The sequence below is a fragment of the Netta rufina genome (assembly GCF_964035555.1).
Source record: "Netta rufina genome assembly, chromosome: 28".
Classification (NCBI taxonomy): Eukaryota; Metazoa; Chordata; class Aves; order Anseriformes; family Anatidae; genus Netta; species Netta rufina.
The window spans coordinates 319,695-343,894 of NC_140152.1; the positions used below are offsets into that span (position 1 = coordinate 319,695).

Here is a 24,200-nt window from a genome sequence, read left to right on the forward strand (position 1 = left end):
GACCCCTAAAATCAGGGTTGGTACCCAAAGATTACAGAGAGAAGTGGGTAGGTCAATTTCCTCCCTCCTCCAGGCCTCTGAATCCCAGCTGATGCTCATCTGCCCCAAAAAGCATCAGCTCAGGTTTTACCAATCCATGAGAAAAGATGCTCAGGTAGCTGGATCCTTCTGCCAAGCACTCAAAATACCTCAGTAAATCCTTCAGCAAAGATGGTTATAAAACATGTTCAGGGCACAGTGCTGTTTGTGAACCAGTTATGCCCCTTTATGCACTGCTTAGTTTGGGTTTGTTACTAGGGAATAAACAATTCTCACCTCTCCCATTACGGCAATTGGCGTCTCCCCTGTTGCTTGGGCAACACGATGCTCTACCAGATAAAACATGTATTCATCATAGAGCAGGCGAATCAGGTGGAAGGAACCAAAGCTGGCAGCACTGCGCAAGGTGAGGTCACGGATCACCATGGAGCTGGAGAATGGACGGGAAACAAAATATTTGGGATGTGCTTTACACTTGCATCATGGCTGATGTGAAGTTTTTGACCCTGAGGGTACTATGGGACATGGTGCTCTATTTCTAAAGAGTATCAAAAGCACTTTAAGAAATAAGTTGATGGAGCATCCTATCCCCATCCCAAAAGGATACAGGTGACAACACTCCTGTCTGCACCAGGGCAGAGCAACAGTCAACCAGAGTTTCATGGGTGTAAAGAACTTGGCTTTGGCTTTTCAAGAAACATATTTACATGCTCTAGGCATGTAAATATGCCCTAGTGCCACAGAAATATCCCCAAAATGAGAAAGAAAATGTACCTATAGAAAGACCATTTCAACAGGAACTGCCTGGCTGCCTTCGGGAAGCTGGGACTGCCCTCATGATGCTTCAGGACTTGAGTAACGACATTATCCAACCAACTAGCCCACTGGTCCAGGGAGCTCTGCTGCTGCAGAGTGAGCTTGAAATCCTGCTCCAGCTTCTGTACCATGCCTTCCTCGCACTGGCATACCCATGAGGCTTGCTCCTGCTCGGGAAGAAGGGCTGACAGTCACTCATGCAAAGACTTCTATTCTACAGTTTTTGGTACTTCCCAGCCCAGGAATTTAACTTCATTTCTAGTAGGCAAGGACTCCAAACCAGCTCTAAAACGCATCTCCTCCAACCTGTCCTGATGTAGTGGGTTTACGTGGCAAGATTTTGGTAGCAGGGGGCCATAGGGGTGGCTGCTGTGAGAAGAATCCAGAAGCTGCCCCATGTTAGATAAGGGCCCTGCTGCTGACCAGAGCCAGGCCAATAAGTGATGTTGTTTGCACCTCTGTGAGAGCATATTTAAGAAAAGGAGGGGGAAAAAAAAAACAACTGCTGGGGAACAGCAGCTGGGAGAGAGAGAGGAGTGATGAACAGCCTTGCAGGCACCAAGGTCAGTGAGGAAGGAAGGAGAGAGGTGTTCCAGGTACCAGAACAGAAGTCCCCTGCATCCTGTGGTGAGGACCATGGTGAAGCAGGTTGTCCCCCTGCAGCCCATGGAGTACCACAGTGAAGCGGGGTTCCACGCTGTAACCCATGGAGGAGACCATAGTGGAGCAGGTGGCCCTGCACAGACAGAGGCTGCAGCCTGTGGAGGACCCCTGGCAGGAACAGATTCCAGGCCAGAACTGCAGCCTGTGGAGAGGAGCCCACACAAGAGCAGGGGTTTGGGGTGAGCTGCTGCCCGTGGGGGACCCAGGTTGGAGCAGTTTTCTCCTGATGGATGGACCCCGTGGTATGGACCCATATCTAGACCAGTTCTTGAAGAGCTGCAGCCTGTGGGAAGCCCCTGCAGGATCAGTTCGAGAAAGACAGCATTCTGTGGGAGGGACCCCACAGTGCAGGGGAAGAGTGACCGAGAAGGAGCAGTGGAGACGAAGTGCTGTAGACTGACCACAGCTCCCATTCCCCCCCATTCCCCCATGTTGCTCAAGGGGAGAAGGTGAAAAAGGGCGGAGGGGGACAAGGTGTTTTTGTTTTCTTTCCGTTGTTTCTCACTTCTCTAGCTTGATAGTAATAGACAATAAATCTTACTATCTCCCTACTCTGAGTCTGTTTTGCCCATCACGATAATTGTTGTGTGATCTCCCCATCCTTATCTCAACGCTTGAACCCTTTGTGTGGTATTTAATTCCCTTTCCCTTTGAGGAGGAGGAGTGAGAGAATGGCCATGGTGGAACTCGGCTGCCCACCCAACTAAAACCTCCACACCTGACCACAGTACAATATTATTATTAGAACTATATTATTGTTGGTAGTAACACTTATTACAGAAGTTTCTTAGTACTTTCTGCACTGTCTGCAATGAGATGGCAGACTTACCTGGAAAAGTAACAGCAAAACCTTATGTTAAATTGTTTACCTAATTGCTTTTTTCATATTGGAAATAAGATGCTGTTTAGTAGCAAATGGCCTCATTAGAGAGTCCCAGTTCTTGGCAGCATGGCCTGGGAAAAGATACTGTAAGTTACCTGCACATTGGCAAAGTCAACCCGATTGAGATCACTGAGCATCTGGTTTATCTGGGAAGTGTTCTGCAGCACCGCACGAGCAGCCTGAGCCAGGTGGTTCAGGGATGTGTATCTCCGTAACGTCTGTGCAAAGGCACTAACTACCCCAACCTGCAGCAGAGCAGAGCACACAGGGCACCATGACCAGGATGCTGTGGTTCTCAGGGACAAACTTTTCTCAACGCTGAGCTCAAGCATGCAGCACACATCAGCTGGCATAACCTGCACAGTCTCACCCACCCTGCTGTCTAACATGCAGACACGCACTCCCCAACAGCACTTTTGCAGTGTCTACTGCATCTTGAAAAACAGCCTCTGCATTTCTTTTTCTTTAAAACTAGAAGATTTCACATTCTGCGTCCCACATTGGTAAGCTAGGGACAGGCTACCAGAATCCATGGTGTTATGAGAGAGGGAGTAGGAGCCTTATATTCAATCTCTGCAATGCCATTCAGTCTGTGAGGTGTCCTGCACTTTCTAGTAGGAGATTATCATTCCAGTGCAAAGATTTTCTTCCAGAAAGCCTTGTCTGCAATTTCAGGGCATGGGGATGGCTCAATAGACAGAGCATCATTGGCCTCTGTTACAAAAGAATTGCCCCACCTCTCTCCCGCTCCTGGTTCAGAATTATTCATTACACTGTGTTAGTTTGGAGTACACGTAGCCAAACCCCAGTAGTGATTTCCAATCACTGTGGGAAAGCTCAACATGCACACACACTCAGTTCATCTCCCTGACCTGCAACATGCTCCTTCTGCTTACCTTTGTCTGGACAATCTTGGGGGGGAATTCACTCATTGCATTCATCAGCCACCCTTCCAAACTCTTGGCAAAATTACGGATCGCCTGTGTAAGTGTGCCTGCAAAGAAGTCTGCAAAGTTACAAAGGCTGTTCCACATTGTCTTTATAAACCGCTTTTCTAGCTCAGGACTGCTGTGGAAAGCACAGCCACTGATTTGGTAACTGCAATCTCAATCCAGCATCCTGGAAATCAGCCAGGTCCCAAAATGCAGTCATACAGTTCCTTTTCTTATTTGTGGCTCAGCTGAGCAGTTTCCAAATGTTGAGACATGCTCTTTAAAGACACACATGTGCCCCAGCATGCAGACTGACTGCAGCAGCTCAGAGGGACATGGTTCTACAGAACTGCCCAGCCCAGCCTGTGGCCAAGCTGTGGTCTTGGGGAGGCTGACGCACACTCCTCAGTGAGCAGCCAAATCAGATGGAAAACCCTCCATACCCCACCACTAATCTCCCAAATGAAAGATGACCCCAAGTTTCCAGGAGGTGCAGTAGGGGACAACATGGTCCTATGTAAACAAAAATACTGTCTCCAAGGAAACATCTCACAAGGATTAGCCACGCTTACAACAGCTTGTGGTGCATTAAGTCTTTGATTTTACCTTGACTCATAGCCAAAGCAGGAGATGTGATATGCAATGAACCAAATGAACCTAGGAATTTCCAGGGGCCACAAAATACTGGCTATACAGAGCAATGCTGCAGAAGGTATAATGCTTTAGCCAAAAAACATTAGCTTGTATTCAAAACAAAAAAGTCTAAATTAGCTTCTACAATGGAAATCTTTGTGGCAAGTGGTAGCCAGCCAGCATGAGTCATGGACTGCTGTTCTCCAGACATCCGGTGACTCAGGAACAATCCAGCAAGGAGCCAGAGCTGAGCAGGAGGCAGGACTACCCGTGTCCTCCCAGTCTCACTGCAGATACTCACTGGGCACCGGTCGGAGCACATCTGGGATGAGAATTTCCACCAGGGCCTGGTACAAGATGTGATCGCAGCTTCTCATCCACTTGAGGATATGTTCATATTTACACAGAGTGATCAGCTTATCTTTTGGGAGGGTTCCTTCATGTTCTTCTTCACTGCATGAAAAAAGGAGGCAACATCAGAAGGCGGTTCTCCATGTGTTCACACTTCACCTGGATTTCTAATGTCAGTTTTCAGCAGGAAAAAAAAATCACATTTCTTTCAAAAGAAGATGTCGGACTGATCTTTGACTCTGTCTATGCATTCAGACCTCTGACTGCAGTTTTACCTCAAATATGTATCTCCCTGTGCTTGGCCTCCCTTTGCTTCCTCCATCTTCAGTCTCACTTGCCTTTCACAGCACACGCATGTTGATGTGTTTCTGGCAACTGTCCTTCAGCACAGCTTCCTTAGCAATGGCTGCAGCTATTTGCAAACCCTTCACACCTTTCTCCTCTTCCCTCTGCTCTAAACTGCTCTGTGGCAAGGGTGACAAATGTTTGCAGCCAGTGCTGTTTGAGCAGATTAGCCATTGTTGATAGACACTACGAACAGCTTCAAGGTGTTTGGTACCTCTAAATGCAGAATGCTTTCATAAGGAAAAATAGTTGGGGTTGTGATGAGAACTGAGCAAATTGTCTCCAGCTGAATGAAGTCAATCGAGTCAGCATTAATTTCACTTTATAGATGTACAGAAACTTTTTATGCATGATTAAGGCAGAAGATACTTGGTTAAACAACAAGCAGAGGAAACTGAATCCTTAATGCACTGCCAGAGCACCAAGAGCTGCTGGAGCTATTAAGACACAACACTGGGAACTGGAAACTTGCAGGGAACTTTTCCCATGCATGACATCAAAAAAATTAAAGCCATCCTTTGACATGCTATAAGGAGGTACTTATATCCTCTGTCTGAGCAGTTTTAGTAAATGAACTAAACAGGCATATTCCTAGAACACTCACAGCCACCAAGCACCTGAACTTTCTGTTAAGTGGAACCAGGTACTGCATTTTATCATACTCAGCTTGGCACTTTGATAATACTTCATTTTTATGTTTGTATATATATAAAATGGGGGACAGAATGCTTTCTTTACCTATCTTGATTATTACTGGCATGCAGAGCTACTAGAGCACACTGCCCTACCAAGACATGCTAGTTTAGACAGAGCTCTGAAGAAACACTGCCTCCAGTATCCACGTGAATCTACTCGTACCTAGCACAGCTCTCTGCTGTGTTGCCATATGCCTTGCAGATATACCCTTAAGTAAAAAGGTTTTTGAAACCATCAAACAGATAGCATCCGATGCACCAAAATACCCATCAGATAACATCTATTGAGAGCAACAGGGCCATATTCTAGAGATTATTACGGGGTATTGCCTTAATATTCAAACTTTTACCATTTTTCTTCTGAATATAAAACATCAGTATCTGAAATCTTTGTATAATTAGTGTAAGTGGAAAACATAATTTTTCAATACATATTTTAACAAGAAATCTTCACCTTTTCAATTCTACTTCCACTTATTTCCCTTCCCATCTCTTGGCAGCAGACTACCAAAGCATAAAGGAAGAAGAAGGCAGTAACAGTGAGCCAGACAAAAATACAAAGCCAGGATCAGAGTAGCTCAGTTTGTCATTATCTTCCTCAAGACATGAGACACTTAAAGATTTGGACAGCCACCCAAACAAGCAAGCCAGCCTAGTTTTCACTAAAACCTCAGTGTCTGAGATGTCATGCTACACAGATATTTAATGGCACAGAATTATAACTTCCTGTTCCTGTTGAACATTTACAAAAGCAGTATCCCATTCTCATTCATCTAAATTCTCCCTCTATTTTGGATCAGCATTTGTTACAGGAGGCATAAGGAATGTCATAGATGTACATCAACACAGCAGATGCTTTCCTCTGAGGTCTTCACTTTGTATGGACACCAGAATGTTAAACTTCTGACACTCTTTATAATGATTCTGCAAGGAAGAAAATATTTTCAAATCCTACAACGCATTCAAAATGTCTAGTGAAGCTGAAAACACTTCATGCATTTTTAAAAGATAAAATATCACAAAAAGTGCATCATTCAGAAATAATCAAAGTACCTGGATGGCAGGGCAGTAGAGCTATCACTAGATGGTGTTTTAGGACTCCAGAAGGATTGCCACAGTTTCTCAATGTAATGAAACTGAAGGTTCATTACAACATCCAAAGTTGCCTAACAACAAAGAACACATCTCATTAGCTGTTCTGTTAGCATCTTGTCACATAGTGTCAGCATAAATTTCATGTTCTGTCATTTAGATTAAATAATTTACAAGAAAAACAACTGGAAGTGCATTGTTTTAATAATCAACGTAACACAAAACAGGTCACAGAATGAAGAAACAACATTAAGTGCAATATCTGAGTTGCAATACCTAAAAAATCACACATTCCTTGTGATGTTCGAGCTTTTTCTGACAGCAGGATGTGAGAAGAGCACATGAATAATGTCCCATATAATTTAATAAATCAATTAAAAATATTCAAAGTAATCACCTCACAGTGGCGCCTGTAAAGAAGCTGCAGAGTCTTCACGTCATTCATGGTGACCCCTTCTTGTAAGAGGACGTTGCCTAGATCAGGGGCTGGGAACTCAGGAAAGACATGGGTTACATCTGGGGAAAAAGATGGGAAAGATGTCCAAAATGAAGTGCACTCAGTTACGCAGGACTACAGTCAAGTACAAGATACTGCTGTCACTGGTGGCTGTCTTTCATGTTTCATCTGCTGATGAAACTGGTGAAATGAGACTGATATTCTAGTACTTCACTGGTTCATACCATTACAATGGGCAAAAAGTAAACAACTGCAGTCCATATATTCAGCGTGGAAAGGAGAATGGTTTCTTTCTCTTTGTAATAAAAGAAACAAGAATACATTGTCCTAATCTAATGTGCTTCCCATTATATTTTCTCCAAAGCCTGAAAAAGATTCTTTGGAAATTTGGGAGTACAATGGACAATACAACTGGACAGCTGATATATCAGGAGTGCTTTTATTTCAGATAACGCTTAGAACTGGAGATTTTGTATCTCTACTGGAGATTATGGAAACATGTAGATCCATGACCAGCAAAACCACAAGCAGAACTTGTTTCCCAAGCAGAGGCCTGGTATGGATCTTCTGTAGTCAAATGAACATTGCAGCCTGCTCTCCTGGTGGGGAGATCAACAGAATTGTTCTGCTTTCCCTACCTGCCTGCTTTAACAAAGCTCTTCAGGACTCATGGCTTAGATATCTCTACTCCTTCCATCTAATTTATTTAAAAAATAAATTGCTCTGAATACATTTTTGGAGGGAACTGACAGACCCGATGGCTCAAGGAAGAAGGCTTCCTGTGGGTACAGGAGTTAGCAAACAAACACAGCAAACATGACATTATAAGAGCATATTAGACTACTGTAGATTTTTTAGAAAAAGAAGAAACACAGGGCAGCCAGGGGGTCCTGGGAAAGGCCTTCCTTCCTTTTAGGATTATAACCCCAGACATGAGACACTGAATCCAGCAAAGCAGTCTCCTCACCTATGAACTGCTGATGATGCTGACTTTGAGCAGCAACCGACTGTTCCGGCGTAGTGTGCAGGTTGCTGTTGGATCCAGTTTCTGCCATGCCATCCATCTTCTGCACTGGTCTGTACCTGCATTTAGAGCATGCCTTTGTATTTACACAGGCACAAGCAAACACATACACGCTACTTTCACAGTCATACTGTAAAAGACAGGGACACCTACAAAGTCATGATGCTGTAGAGTGCATATTTAAGAAGTTATATGCACTTATCATGTAATACATGAGGTTACAGTCAAGGCCAACATTTTGAGGGCAGATCATTTATATTACCAGCTCAAGACTGAGAATGAGAACCTCCTTTTGCAAAGTTCTCCCTGGGAGAGGATTAAAAGGGTTAAGAAGTTTACCCAAGGTGACAGAAAAAAAAAAAAAAGAAAAAAAAAAAAGAAAAAAAGAAAATGAGAAGCAGAGCTGGAGTGGGTGCCAAAGTACACACTCTGGAGCTGATTTTAGATTTGCTTTCTGTTTAGGAACTGAAGAAATGAATTCTTCTGCTCCTTCTTCACTTCAGCAAGAACCAGAAGTGTCAGCACTTCCAGGAGACGGTTCCAAATTCCTTCGCACGTTGTGTTTTTATTCAAGGTTGCTCAGACACAAGACTACCTGTCTAACTTGCACTGCTACACCAAAAAATAATAAAATAAAATAAAATAAAATAAAATAAAATAAAATAAAATAAAATAAAATAAAATAAAATAAAATAAAATAAAATAAAATAAAATAAAATAAGATAAAATAAGATAAAATAAGATAAAATAAGATAAAATAAAATAAACCAACACAAGCCACATGTCCTTTCCTCTGATGAGGAACAAATAACTCCAGAGCTGAAGTCTTAAACTACTGAGTCACGGGGATGCAGTGAAAAGCAGTACATACCATAGTAGTCTCTGCAGCAGCAGGCTGAATTCAAGCCACTGGCAAATAGAACAGGCAGATAAATGCAGTTTGGCAAGCCAGAATTTCCCTTTGACCCTTCCAGTACTCAGACTGGCCAGTACCTTTTTAACAACTCAGCTATGGGCTCTGGCACTTCAGCAGCACTCGGATTTTCCCCATCCCAATGTGCTCCCTCTAACACCAAGCACACCCAGCCCCAAGGGGCCAGGAGCTCCTACCTCTGCTTCTGGTGGATGGGCTGCTGCCTCATGGCCATGTACTGTGTGTCCTCCTGCAAGCGGTTCAGTGGAGACTCTGGCTTCAGACGGATCCCATAATAATGATATTTGGAGTTTCCCCTGCAAGTATCAGCGTTGAAATTGCTCAGTGCCAGCAGGTCAATGGGAGCAACACCACAGCCCTGCAATTTACTCTTGGGCTTGTTTTGACAATACACACACTTCTTACAGTGCACGTTTGTTTGCTGCCAAGCGTTGCTTCAATGGCTGAACTAATGAATGCCATCACCCCATGAAATTTAGAAGAACATGTCGCAAAGTTCAGTGACATCCACACTTAAAATCTGGCAAAGTTTGTTCCAAGTAACCAATGGTAACTAGAGAAGGACTGACAAGTGTTACAATACAAAGTATTATTAAACAGAATGACAGAGACCTCAAGGGACACTTTGCCCTTTGATTAGAGTTTAAGAACTTGCTTTCATATAAAAACAAAACTTCCATCTTATCTAGAGTTGGATGAAAAACAAGCCTGACCGAATGGTCAACTATAATAGGAAAGCCATCTCTCTGTTGCATGCACTTTTGCAGCAATGGCAAGAAGCTTTGATCTGCTTTTGTCTTGATAGTTGCTCGTTTTTGCAGTTTTGTAAAAAACTGGAAGCTTTTTGTAAGCGAAAGTGGCTACACTTCTTTTTCCATTGCTGGTCCTTAAAGCTGCATTCCTCGGGAGAAATTCTTTCCATCCATCACATCAGACAGATGTGTCAAATCAAAGTTTCCCAACAAAATAGAATTTTTCAAGTCCACAATGGTGGACAGCTGTTTCCATATTTATGGAGGTGTATCGTACCCTTTCAAGCATCCACATTTTGAATTTTAAGTGTTTTTGTTGTTGTTGTTTATCAACAACTTTTCAAGGTTAACCAAAACCATTTAGTGATGGACTTCGGGATGCCATGGTCCAAAATTTTACAAAAAGAGTAAAATATAATAAACGCCTAATATTTATGCCACAGGAGATAGATATAAAAATAAGTTTAAAATTCTAAGAACTGGCCATCAGTTGCCTTACAAAAACAAAACAAAATAGGCACTACTAGATAATTTATAACAATATAGAATGATACTAAAGTAAGCAGCATTATCATAAGCTGAACTAAAACGCCCTGCAATTTCCACAGAGTGTTTTTCATTCCAATCTTTTATTCTATCTTTCAGTGAAATAAATTCTGAAATACCAGAATGCTGCTGGTCAGAAACTCCACTTTCTGACTATTTTTGTTTCCAAGTTCAATAATCTTTTAGGTCACAAAACAGAAGTTGCAGGATTCTAGGGCAGCTGTTGGGACTTTTAATTTTTCCTTCCTTGATAGGTCTAAAGAATTTTACTCCTCTGAAGAAATTACTTCAGAGCTCTTATACTTGAACCCATCTACAGAAATTCAAAGTTTCCCCTGCTCTTCCCATGACTGTTACCTCCCCATTCAAGCTGTGGAATGCTCCAGACACATCTGGTTTTGTTCTCCTCCTGAAAGCCTAGTCATTCAGGCTTGAATTTTATTATAAAAAGTTATACAATCAGAGCAATCACTGTTTCTCTAGTGTATTAGCTACTTTGTAAAATTAGAAGCTGGGATAAAATGCAGAGTCAGCTGTACGGGCTGTGCATATACTTTGGATGTTCCCTTGAAGGACACATGCCTTTGCAGCAAGTATACTTTCTTAAGTTTTCCTTTTTTTGTAACGCTATATGGAACTTTGATGTTTAAAACCAACAGTTGTCACAAGATTCAGCCTGCTGCTTTGTGAATTTCAGAAATAAGCTATCTAAATCTGTGCTGGGATGACTGCACACTTTGTCTGCATCATGGTTTTGGACACAGGTTCTCTTCCCACTTGTGACAGAGAACTTTCCTGGGAGGAACCGCTGCCCTGCAGCAGAACACTGGGCTCTGCAGCTGACAGTTGCAATCATGATCAAGAGGGACTTCATCTTTGTGAGACAGTAATGGAATGAGAAGCAGCCTGGGTTCAAATAAAATATTCTTAGACTCCTTTGGAAATGGGGTTAGATCAAATTCAGATGTGTGACTGGACAATGTGTTGTCACCAGAGCCCCAGAACATGTCTGAAATTAACTTTATTGTCAAACTTCTCATGCTGCTGATTCACGTTCAGAAAGTAGTTTTGCTTCACAGGACACAGAAATTACTTCTGTGCTTTAGAATAGCTTTTTTTTTTTTTTTTTTTTTTTTTTTTCCACAACACAACGCTTGGTAATTTCTATACATCTCAGAAGAAAGACCTGTGCCTGTGAAATTACGCTTGGTAGATTTTCAGTGGATATGAGAGAAATTGCAGATTATGCAAGATCAGTGCAATGATTTTTTTTCTGCAAAATGTGAGGCCACAGGTTCTGTTATTGAAAGCAAACCACAGCTCCTGAAATTAGCAGCTGTATTAAATGTATGCTTTTAATTAACCCCTTCTACAGGGAGCAGTACAGCGCTCTGGCAGCCACATACACGGTAGGGGAAGGCAAGGTGCAGCTGAGTTCAGGAGCTTGCCACTCCTCACTTCTGACAACCCAGCCAGCATCCCTTGCCTGCTTGCACCTTGCTACCAGAAGCACATTGAGAATATCTCCAGCTCATCCACTGCCTGCAGGACAGCGTTTAAAACACTGCAAGATAACAATGGACTTGACTGGGGTCCCTGGAGCAACGCTGCTTCCCGGCTCTTTCAGAAGTAATGGCACAAGCAGCAGGAAAGGGGAAGAAAGCTGCTTCCCTGTTCACCACTCCATACCAACCTGGTTCCCAGGCGGCGAGTCCTCAGCCCCATGAACACCGAACGGATGAGTTTTCCGAAGGAAGCGGCATTCACCGGGTCCAGTTTGTGCTCCTGGCAGTGCCGCAGGTAGTGGTTGTACAGAGAGCTCCTGGGAAGGCTAACGCCTTCCGCTGTCTCATAGTTGTCCAATAACCACTGGAGCTTTAGGCATGGAAGACATAAAGAAAGAAAGAATATGAGAAAGTCTAAAGAGGGCCAGAACAGGCTACATAAAACAACATGGATGCTTAATGTCAGGAGCACGTATCTGACATCAGGAGTTCAAGAGAACTTAAGACTGTAGTTCATTCATATCAGTGATATTTATGCCAGCTACATTTTTAAAAGAGTAAAAGGACACTGACCAAAGCTAATAACCCAAACGAAATGTTATCAGATTTTGCACTAGCACAAAAATCTGCCTGCCATCGCAGTGTCCATCTTGCACTTGGATTAACTCATGTGGGGCAAAAATAAATCTGTAAGAACTCATGTTTTCCAGGAATGAAGATTTTAAAATACTACCTAGGATGAATAAATTTTAGGAGAAACAAATATGCTGCAAAGGTTTTATTAATTTGAAGATTGGCATATTTGCAGCTGTTCCTCTACCAATAAATGGTTAACAAATGAAATTTGACAATCTGAGGGGATCCTACTTATTATTTTTAACAAAATTATTGTCTGAACTTCCTCTGACACTTCTGTTGATTAAAGTTTGCAATTAGATATAAATTATTTATATCCAGACAATCTGAATGAGCAGGTCAGGCACAAAATGGCAGCACAGGAATTAAAATACAAAAAGACAAAAACCCAATCTCCTTTAATTGGCTAAACAACACTTTCAGTATCAATAACACAAGTGTTAATATTAAGTGAATTTTTGAAGGAACTAGATTTACAAATGGATTAAAATCAATAGCTTTGGTAGGAGTCCTTTCACTGTCAAGGATGTTTGGGATTAACATTTTTAAGACCTCTCTACATGCAGACCTCTACACATGCGTGCATGTACAGGAGGTGTAGCTCCAACGGATGCAGCTGTATTCACACCAGATTAGTGGCAAGATAAAGTCAGATTATGGATGTCAAAATATTGTCTGCATCATCTCCTTTCAACAAATAATTCAAGCATATATTGTAGCTAAGCATAAACTCAGAAATTGGTCTAGAAATCAGTGGCATTTAACCATATACATGGATGTAAAAGTTGGCCTGTGCTTAAATCCTTCCCACTCATACTGCAATATCTGGCTTTGTTCTATTAATTTTCCCTTGGTGAAACTTTAGGGTCCCAATTCACCACTATATACCTTGAGTTTTATATCAATAAATCTGTGAAAATACAACCCGTAACATGCAATGGCATCTCTGACACCTCACTCAGATGAGTTATTTTCAGTTTCTGTAGTTCACATCCAACTTTGCTCTCATACAAATCCTTTTGAGCTCTAAGCTATCAGCACCCACGGACAGACGTTCTGTGTATTTGTCATTCACATACTCAAATTTAAACTTCTGCTATGTCAAAGGAGCTGAATTCAAAGACATACAGTTAAAACTATTTTGTTCATGGTTTGGCTTTGATGCAAAGTGTGCTGCAGTTGCAATGACCATGTCCATCATTTGTGGCGGGCCCTGGAGCCCCCAGAGCTGGAGGAAGAAAAACCTCTTGGTTGCTGCCCCCGTCCTGCTTCTCACCAAGCTGCACATCCCCTTCCCACCTTCCTCCAGTCATACATCCCCTAGGGGCTGCAATTCACAGCCGGATAGCTTTCTGAAATCCAAAGGCCATATCCGTAAGAGGTGGCGTTTGCTCATATGGTGTCCCTTCATGCTCCTGTCTGCAGGAAGAAGCATTGCTGAGTGCCCCTGAAAGGTCACTCCGGAGCTCCACCCTGGGGCTCCAATGGACCCATCCATTAAGCTGCCTCTAACAAAAGCAAACCCCAGTGTTCATTACATAAAAGACCAGCAGGAGCTCTGTTTTTAATTAGTCTACATCCATGCTTGTTTTGGCCCATCCCCTGTGTTTAAAAAATTAATGATTAAGAAGGTTCATTGTTTTTAACCATTTGTTTTACTTTCCTATGGAAGATAATTTCTACTCTTCTAAACTTGTTCTAATTCCAAGCCTTAAAAATATATTGCATGTTACTATGGGAAATTCAGATATAGATTAAGCCCTCTCATTTAAATTTGATCCTGGACATTTTTACTCTAATCCTAGAATATTCCCTTCATCTTCCAGCATTCTTTTTTTCTGCAAGTGTCTTTTAAAATTCCTTTAAACATTACAGAGCTTGACAATACCAACTCTTGCTATTGAATTGGAATTTTATTTTGAAATGCACAAAAGGAATTAAAAAAGAAATCTGTCAGAATATAAATAATTTTCAAAACATGATTTTTGCTCTTCCTGCATTAATAATAACATACTGGGCACTTAAAATGAGAACATTAAATATTCTTCCCATTTGTATTCCTTGTTCTGTTTACTTTTTGAATTTTGCTTGGTTGTGACAATGACAAGATACTTGAAAGTTTCTGTTTATATTACGATCAGGTTCCAATAAAATCACTATGCAGCTGTATGCTGCTTTGTTTGTGTTATAAGCACTGCAGGGGAACATTTCCATTTTATTTTTACTTAGTCTTTATTTCTACTGAGTGTCTGTTTTGATTTAAAAAACCAAATCTTTAAAAAAAAACCTTGATCCGAGGAGGGCTCTTGAAGGGTGGAAGAAGGGATACAGAGGGCTGCCGGAGAAAGGAAGAAGGCCCAGGTTTTGAGAGGTTTTGTTACAGATACTTCTGTGAAACCCAACATAGCAATGAAGACACACGCTTGTGGTGCATGTGCGGGGGGCTTCACCTGGGGCTGGGAAGTCCCCCTGCCATCTGGCTTGGTCTGGACCCTGACCCTCACCTCCTTTTTTCTCCCTCTCCCCCTTCTGCAACTGAAGTTCCTCAAAACCAATCATTTGTCTGAAATGTCTCTTTTCTAGACCCACCACCACCGGTCACTGCCTTTTGAACAGGTCGCTGAGCGCTGAGCCCAAGCCACCCTGGCAGGTGAGCTGGAGCTGCCATGCTCACCTCCTTCCTGCCCCACGCAGGGGCAGCCTATTCCTCCCCCTGCCGAGGGACAATCATTCCCTCTGCAGGCTCTTCCTCCTCTGCTGTCCAGTCTCCTTTCAGGTGTTTCCACCTAGACGCCATTTGGGGATAATATCCTTGCCTCACTAAAGTCAGGGGAGAAACTGCATTGGTAGTACTTGCCCCTTCCTGCCTAAGAGCCCAAAGATGTGTTCATTCATTTATTATTTTCACAAGCGGTGTGGAAAAAAATCATTTTCCTCCTCCTCCTGTGAATGCTAAGGATACCCAGGGCCCCAAGCAGGTACTCCAGTGCATCCACTCACTTCTCCATGTGCCTAGTTTAGGCACTCCTGTGAAAACTGCAGTCACCTTCCTTCAATTTCTTTGCATCATCTGCAAGCTCATAATTGGTGAAGAACCAATCCTCTGACCCAGCGCCTCTGGAGTACACTTGTAAGTAGAGCTTTTCCAGTAACAGTAATAGATTGACATAATTTCATTAAAAACATCGTGTGTCACTAGGGTATTAACAATGGCTTTGGCTTCTAAATCTGATATTTAAGTGCATTTAAATAACCTCTCAGAGTTTTTGAGGCTAAATTATTAAGAGTGGCTCCTTTTACCATGGACTTTGTATAACAGTGTTATGTAAAAAAAATCACTTTTGACTGAAATACCTTTACTTTCCCTTTTTAATTTTTTTAAACTAAGATTCCTGACATGAAACATCTGCTGATGGCAACAAAATAAACTATTATGCTAAGAATTCACAGATTAACAAAATGTGAAGTTTAAAATGAAGGGCAGAACACTTGATGGAAAATTCTGCTCCATAGCCACACACCTGTGAAGTAGCTTCTTTGCTTTAGAATTTGTAAGGGCACTTAGGCCTTACACCAAACTCTAAGCAGTGACCTGGGCAGAGAGACCTTATGTTCTTTACTTCTACCCTGCAGGACAAAGGTGGTGTAGATCTGATAGGAGGCTGGATCTGGCCCCAACTCCAGCCTGCCTAGCCTGTGGTCAGACAAAATCTGTTTTCTGTCTTCATTTTCTTTCCTTTGTCCTTTTCCTTTTTTTTAAACCTCCCTCAATACCATACCGCTACCTGCCCCGTCCTGTTCTGCTCTGCCCTTCTCTGCAATGTGATGAACAAGAAAAATCTGCAAAACGATGCTACCTGTAGCCAAATCTGTGTGGCACTCAGGGGCACAGCACAGGTGCATGAGCACAGCCACAGCCTAGGAAGGGAAGTATGCGCATGTATGCTCAGAACAGGAACTAAAAGCCTGGTGCTGCAGTTTTATATTTCCCCAGCTACAATGAGAAACCTTTGATTTCCAGAACTTGGAAATAAGGATCAAACTCATCCAGGAGCCCAGGCCTGAAGTTTGGCATCAGCTTAAGATAATCAGACCATTAGGTTCAATGTTCCTTTAATTTTCTCAGGTTATTTCTCTAGGGTTATTTCTCTAGGACAAACATACCCAAGAACGATAACATAATTGTTATCATAAGGATATATAGCATAAGGAAATTTGTTAGAATAAGGAAGTACCACTTTGTGCATTGTGAGTTATCGGAGCAGAACATGCTTCAGCCTAATCCAAAACACAATGAAGAAAAGGCAAATCCAATGACTTCAATAGGATTTGAATTAGACCCTTTAAATCTGACACAAGCATGTGCTCACCGTTAAGCATTACTGCGTGGGAGCCATAAACCACGATGCAGAAGTCCCTGATTAGGCCCAGTAGAATAGTGGCAACTTCACACAAAGCAGGGAAATTGTTGGCATAGTAAGAAAAGAGAGGTCTAGCAAATGGGTTTAGAAAGGTCTAGCAAATAGCATTGTAACAGTAATGGTCTTCCTGAGGCACAGAAAGAGGCAATAAAGGCATTCACTGTTTGGTATACAGTATTTAGGGGATATTTGTCATGATTCACTCCAAGTTATTGCTGTAGAATTGCAAGTTATTTTCCAGCCATCTTTAAATTCCACTGAAAGAACTTCCTCAGATGTGTTGATCTAATTGCCAGCAATTTCCATTGCAAGGCAGAAGAAACAAATAAACATAGGGTAGAGGCAGTTAACACAATCCAGAGCATCTCATAAACATTAACATCATGGCAGTTTTTGCAAATTCTTGTTTTTTTGGGAACGGGCTGCTTCGGGCAGCACAGCTGAATCGTAGGTTTTTTTGAGTGACTCTTGCTATTGAATACACCAAACGGCTAGAAATAATGCTCCTACCAAAGCAGGAAAGAGGTTGTAAATTCTGTTTGCAACTTACATGGCTGTTGAGCAAACTGCTTTTGTGTGATGTAATCCCTTCATTTTTTTGTAGGTTTTCAATCGCCATTTCAAGCTAAAGAAAATATGCACAGGGGAAAAAAAAAAAAAAGGAAAAAAGAAAAAGAAAGGAAATCAGATAGTTAGCAACAGCCAAGATTTTATCTTTATTAATATTTGAATGATTAATGCTTTATATCAACAGGCTTGTGAAAAAGAGGCAAGTAGATGAGGCACAGTCCTTATGGGATGAAGCTGAAAAGGCGTTATTGTACAGCATGCAAACTAACAACACAGCAACAATCCCTGTTAGGGTGAAAGGGTGAGACTAGGGGACTTTTGATCTTCCACTATGTGTGTTGCCCATTATAAACAAGAAGCAGTTTTCCATCTCCTCTCCCCTTCATGCCTGGACCAAAACACCACCATACAGACATGTTGCAGCAGGTCAAAGCAGACTTGCTGCAGAGGAGGTGCATTTTACCCAGATCTTTTATGGAACACTGGGATGAATTAACTTTGGTTCTTATTACTTCTTAAAAATTTGGCAAAGAACTGAAGGCAACTAAATAAAACAGAGGCACCATGAGGGTTTACACCAGGAATGTGTAAGCTGGAATGGATAGATCTTTGCTACCAAGCAGAACTGCTATTGGGCTCATTTCCACTGATCTCAGAGCTTCTGCAGCTGGAATAACAGCGAGGCATTCTGACCTCTGAAGAGCCCTCTTGCTTTCCTCCAACCTCACTTAGCTTCTAACACAGCTCTTGCTGCTGCCCTGTGTTCAGACCCTCTCTTAGACCCTTCTTGGCTTGTCCTGTCTATTCCTGGGCCTCCCTCAGCAATCTCTGGCAAACTACGGCATAGAAGACTGGCAGTTTCTTGCAAGTTCTTGCTGCTTCCAGTGTATGTTCTCAAAACTGCATTACCTGTGACCTGTTAGCATAGGCAGGACAAGGTGGCATGCTGTAAAACTTGCAATCAGTAGCTATCTCTATCAAGTTTACTATCTGTCATCATTTAACATGCATTGTTGTGCACGTATCTATAGGTGCATGCACAAAACATCACATCTGCATGATCATCTGTCAGTGTATGCCCTCTTTCACATACAAGCTAGCTCCCTATACTCCAGTTTGCACTGACTTACAGCTTGGCAAAGACAAAGACAGAAAAAAACAGCCTTTTACAAAACCAAGCTCTATCAGAGAAGTGAGAGAACAGAAAAAATTGGATCTAACTTCTGAAGCAACATTGAACAACCCAACACAGTTTTTGCAATATCCATGTCTGAAGGCAACACCCTGCCCAAGCACCTCCAGCATAAAAAAAATGAGACAAAACTTTTTTATGCTGAGGGTGATGGAGCACTGGAACAGGCTGCCCAAGGGGTTGTGGGGTCTCCTTCTCTGGAGACATTCAAAACCTTCCTGGATGTGTTCCTGTGTGACATGATCTAAGTGTTCCTGCTCCAGCAGGGGAATTGGACTAGATGATCTTTCAAGGTCCCTTCCAATTGCTAATATTCTGTGATTCTGTGAAATCCCTTGGTTCTGCCCCAAAGTGGCATCATTGTGGCACCTATCAGGAATTTATCAGTGAGTCTAAAAAAGGGTCAGTCCAGGACTATGTTTCAGTGGGTTTTGAGAAAACTGTTCAGCATACCATGATGTACCATGAGGAACCAAAAGTCATCAGCACAGCCTGATTGCTGATGCAGCCTTCAGGAAATGAGTCAAGGTGTCAGAGGGAGACACCACTTCCTTCCTCTTCTGAAGGGGCAGAGACAGCTGAGCAGCACAGTGCCCATTGAGCAATGCCTCTTATGCAAGCACAGAAACAATACTTGTGTTTTTGGCATTTTGCTATTGTCCAATACAAATGGACACCTTACACGTGCAGGAACAAATATTAGAGGGGAAAGACTGGAAATTCATAAGCTGTCCTGCATGAAGGTGAGCTTTTTGACAAAGGAATATTTCAATAGCTGCCTGACTAGAAAGGGTGCTAAATTTCTTGACTGTGAAGTTCCTGAGGTATGTATCAGCCAAAATCACTGACAACATTTCACTGTTGAAATGTTGTCCAGCAACACTCAGTAAAGGAGAGCTGCTCTGTTCTCTTCCTACCATCCTAGGACACAGGGACAGACTGAAGTTGTGAGTCTGCCTAGAGGGATCCAGAAGGCGTAAGACAAGATGACTTAAAGCTTGTTCATTCATTTTCCAGCCACAGCTGGACACATTGGCAACAACTCTCAGCTACTGCTCACTATCTGCTGAACAAACAAACAAACAAACAAACAAACTGTCCAAGAAAAGAACTGGAGTGCACTGGGCTAGAGATCAAGTTACTGAGAGTCAAAAGGACCAGAAGGAAGACAGTTCTAAGTACCTACTTATGGGAGTTCTCAAGGATTTCCTCTCTTGGCCTAGCTTAAGCTTAGTTTAAATGAAGATTAATACTGGTCTGTTAGCACAGACCCTGAATGGAGCTGCGTGATGTCCTGTTCCAGCCTATTTGATGGAGCAGAACATCGTTATTCCAGCAGATATGGACGATGCTGTTGTGCTGGTTTTTTTTTGTTTTTTTTTTTTTTTAAGATTTATTTTAGTGTGTATACAGTCTTTACCAAACATCCCCCAGCCTCCTGAGGAAGCTCTAGCTCTTACCCCATTGCTAATTCTGAAGTGCTGCCTTGCTCCCACTCTCCTCTGAAGAAACATTCCTTGCTCTCCCCTTTGAGGTCTCAGTGTCGGCTCTGTCACAAGTGCTCAGCACCCTCCAAGACCTCTTGCTTCCCCATTCCTTGCAGCATCTCCATCACTGCTCTCACATTGCTGGTCACTTTGATATCCAACCCCAACATGACATGACTGAGGCCACATGCAAACAGTTCTTCCTTGTTTACATCTGCATGAGCTGTAATCTTCTTTCTCTCCACTGCTAAAGTTCATAATCCTGCCCCAAATACATTTTGCCTTGACTGTAGCCTCTCTGGCCTCTTCAATACCAAGTTTTCCTATTCTCTGTTTAAGCAAGGCACTGCAAATAAAAATAATGTTCCTACCCATTGACTTGATATAATCCTCACTTTCCACTACCGGTCCACCCATTATTATGTGAAATTCAAAGTAGCTATCATGGTTCTGAATGTTCCTGATAGCTCTGCTCTGTCTCCCGTCAACTCTGGTCTGTGCTGAAAGAACTGAAAGTCACAGATAGACACATCCCTGTACTGTCTTCCAGACAAGCATCCATGCACTACTTAACCCTCTTAAGCCCCTCCACAAGAGCTACTGTCATTTGTAAAGTTCATTCCTACATGCAACAGAGTGAATTTATTTCAGACGCATTTTCTTAAAAGTCAGTTCCTACATTCTTTTTTTCTCGAATGGCTTATTTTATGTGATAGACAGCTACAAAATAAATCTGTTCATGGGACATTTCTACTGACACATATTCTACTTGGGCTTTTTACATCGTGCCTGTCACCATGGAAATAATAATAAAAAAGTTATGTTGTGCAGCTTTGCAAGATGTAGTCCCACGCAGGTGAGAAGATCAGCAGCTACTTCCTTCAAAATAACAAGCATGAGCACAATCAGAGGAAGGTCCAATGCTAGTTTTTAACTATGAATAATTAAAACACACACAATTCTCACACAAGAAATGAGCTCCTGCTAATCCAAATGAATCTGACATTTATTCCTATAGCTCCCGCCACACATTTCCTCTTTCACCCAGAGCTAAGGGCTTTACCCATAGATAGCTACTTCTTCCTAAGGCAGAACACATTCACTGCAGGATCAAAGACAACCTTTCCAGACACAAAGATTCAAAAACTTTAAAGTCTGTACTTTAAAACTCCATGGGACAACAAAGTAAGCCTTATTGGCCAGATTTTCAGGAGTAGTCAGTAGCAAACAGCCCCTATTTTTCTCCCTAAGTAGCGCTGTTCCTGTTTTAAAATCTAGCCGCATACACTCAGTCACACCTATATTGTATACAAGCATATACACACACAGGTCAGTCTGGAAAGGAAAGTGAACACTGTCCCAGAAGAACACAAGTTCCAACCCATTCTTGGCAGCAGTTGCTACTCAGACTGTAGATTCTCAGACAGAAGCCCTGATTGTTTCTAGCTGCAAAAAGGCTATTTTAGGTTAATATTTTTACCCTTCTGAGTCCCATACAGTTGTGCTTCTAAACCCAGCACCTTGACTGATAGTCAGAAGGACATGATTAAAAAAATAAGAGCTTTAAAACATTTCTGTTTGATAAGTATTATCCATAAAATACATTTTTTATAATATATGGCAAAGACAGAATACACAATGGTGTAGGTGATATATAAAGGCTTTTCAGTCACTGTGCATTTGGAATGATCAGCTTGACATGTCTATAGTAATTATTCACTGGGTTAATAATGGACTTTTCAGGTCTCTTCATAATGAAGAATCTTTTTATATATTTCTTTGCTTTGGATAAGCCAAGCTTCATGTTCAGATGTTATACGTATTAGAAAATGTAAATATTGACAATTCTCTTGAATTGGAAAGCCAAAACATTCTGCTTGGAAAGAAAAGCAAAATCACCATGTTAAAATGTTATCTCCATGCTGCATAATTGCAGCATGTGAATGATCTGCTCAGAAAGTTTGACAAGCCTCTGCCCACTGGTAAGAGACATCCCAAATTCCTCCTGAAAAACGTCTGTAGTACACCAGTGTCTATTCTCTTGCTTGCACTTGCATAACATGTTATACAGACATATACACAGTGCTAATGATTGGAGATTTTATTTTCTGAAGGCTTTTCAGTTCCCTTGGAACAATTCCGGGCCCCGAGCTGTGACATCTGCAGAGCTACATACCGTTGCTGGAGAGGAGCGTGAAGTATGTGACAGAGAATGTCTAGTGTTTTCCATCCCCCCATGAATGAGATAGGCTCCCGAGCTGGAGAGGATCGGACTTCCCCCAATGTCCATGGTGATGCCCACCATGTTGTGAGAGGGAATGGCTGTAGGAGAGGATGCCGCTGTAGTCACCTGAGCTCCACCTCCCTGTGGTTCGAAATAGGAAGCTGCACTGCTGGGGGCGTAAATCTGAGCTTCGGTGTTGTAGGAGTAGGCAGCTCGTCTATCAACGGAACAACAGAGTTAGGACGTGGAGCACAAGCTGATGGCGAGGAGCTTACAGATCTAATCTAACGGACAATGGCTTCTGCAATCTGGACCACATTTTAAAAAAGGCCTCGACTCCGCTGTCAGTGGAATTTGCACCACTGAAATTGAACTCTGCCATAAAAGTCAATTCTGACATTAGTCGATCCTGTGACAGCCCTGAAGCAAAGACCCGCAGCCACAGCCTGTCCCAGCAGTGTAAGTGCATGCAGAGCCCTGGAGTCATTTTGCAGCCATCTCACTCGACCTAAATGCAGAGGCTGAGAGCCTCCCAGCAGGCAGCAGAGGCAGCAGGACCCAACCAGGGACACAAAGGGGGGTGAAAGGATGCCTTACAAAGCCCCTTTCTTCCCATAGAAATTCTGCTTTGGTTCTTAAGGCTGCACCACACAGTGGGATGGGGAGAGGAAAGCACAGGACCGTTTCATATTAGGGAGAGCAGAATTCCCTGAAACACCTCTTCCATGAGGACATCACTTCCACCAAGGCTAGAGTCTGGCACCCACACACCCAATTCAGCACATAAAACAGTTCCTTCTCTTCCTCCTTTTAATGGCAGCCAGTGCCAGCAGCAGTGTTGGAGGGGAAGAAGCCAGGAAGGACCAAACTGCTCAGACCCAGCAGGGAGGGGAAATGGGCTCAGAACAGAGAACAAAAGACTCTTACATGGTTCCGTTGGTATAGACAGCTTCTCCTCCTTCCACATACTGGACCTGGGATGGATATACATGCTGCACAGATTGCACCTGAAACAAGCATCATAAGCCTGAGTTACAGATATGGAACAGGGGGAGAAATTACATATTACATCCTTAACTTTGAACCTTACCTTGACACTTAGGCTGTCTCTAAAAAAAAAAAAAGAAATTAAAAAACCAACAATGAACAAATTTAAAAATAAAACATGTATGTCCCAACGGATGTCCCATAAAAGATCAAATTAAAATAAATAAATAAATAAATAAATAAATAAATAAATAAATAAATAAGAAGTTGCTCCATGAACAGTGGAAACAATGGAGCTGGGTTTCCTCTGCACACATGTCTCAGGGCTGGTTCTCTGTTGACTAACCAGGGTGAGATCATGCTGCAGCCTTTCCTTTAGAGAGGAAGTTGGCAGTGTCCATCTGCATCCCAGCCCCTTCTTTTTGGTCTGGGAGGTATGTGGTTGCCCTTTGTCAAGTTTTTCTGAAACTGAGTACCCAAATAAAAAATTGCTAGAGGAAAAAGTCAAGAGAATTAGACTCACTGTCCACATGAGGCAGCACCACATATGCCTGGTTTCTTAGGAAACAAGGGCTGCAAAAGGCAAAGTTCAGATAAATAAAAACATTTGCATGGCTCTCTGCAACCCAACCTTCCTACAAAGCCACAAGTAGTCAAGTAGTATATTTGCTTATGTAATTAAAAAAATAATCCCAAACACTTTGCCTCTAAAAAATTTTTATTGAGGATTATTGCTTTTTAAATGGCAATTAAAAGCATTCATCAAATCTTCAAACATATGCAAGACACCTACTACAGTAAAGGTTCTTTCCAAACCTTAAATATCTTGAGAGTTTCTTTTATTATCAGTCTGAGAAGGAGAGAGAGAGATGGAGAAATCTGCTCTCACAGTGACCTCCAGGTCTCTGGATGCACACAGCTGTTTAATTAACAGTATGGATTTTTCTTAGGAGATATTTGACAGTTTCAAATTCAGTGTGGGACATGGCAGACAGGGAGAGCCAGTCCTGCTGACC

The 24,200-nt window shown here is 42.2% G+C and overlaps 1 protein-coding gene across 5 annotated transcripts in view; it reads right to left on the reverse strand.

The window, feature by feature from the left end:
• Nucleotides 1-24,200, reverse strand: part of RFX2 (regulatory factor X2) — a 61,142-nt gene that overhangs the window by 3,486 nt on the left and 33,456 nt on the right. For 2 of the 5 annotated variants that reach the window (XR_014619191.1, XM_084302916.1), the window contains exons 2-13: nt 23,125-23,204; nt 22,150-22,414; nt 11,856-12,037; nt 9,041-9,160; nt 7,874-7,989; nt 6,847-6,965; nt 6,411-6,523; nt 4,268-4,419; nt 3,298-3,407; nt 2,497-2,646; nt 814-1,022; nt 316-469 (exon numbers count right to left, since the gene is read on the reverse strand). Coding sequence is in view for 4 of the 5 variants with exons in the window: in XM_084302916.1 (XP_084159042.1) it covers nt 316-469; nt 814-1,022; nt 2,497-2,646; nt 3,298-3,407; nt 4,268-4,419; nt 6,411-6,523; nt 6,847-6,965; nt 7,874-7,989; nt 9,041-9,160; nt 11,856-12,037; nt 22,150-22,414; nt 23,125-23,204 (1,770 nt within the window). In the remaining variant the exon portion in view is untranslated. Of the gene's footprint in view, nt 1-315; nt 470-813; nt 1,023-2,496; nt 2,647-3,297; nt 3,408-4,267; nt 4,420-6,410; nt 6,524-6,846; nt 6,966-7,873; nt 7,990-9,040; nt 9,161-11,855; nt 12,038-17,274; nt 17,350-22,149; nt 22,415-23,124; nt 23,205-24,200 lie in introns of all 5 variants that reach the window. The other 3 variants (XM_084302919.1, XM_084302918.1, XM_084302917.1) reach the window with 3 other exon arrangements.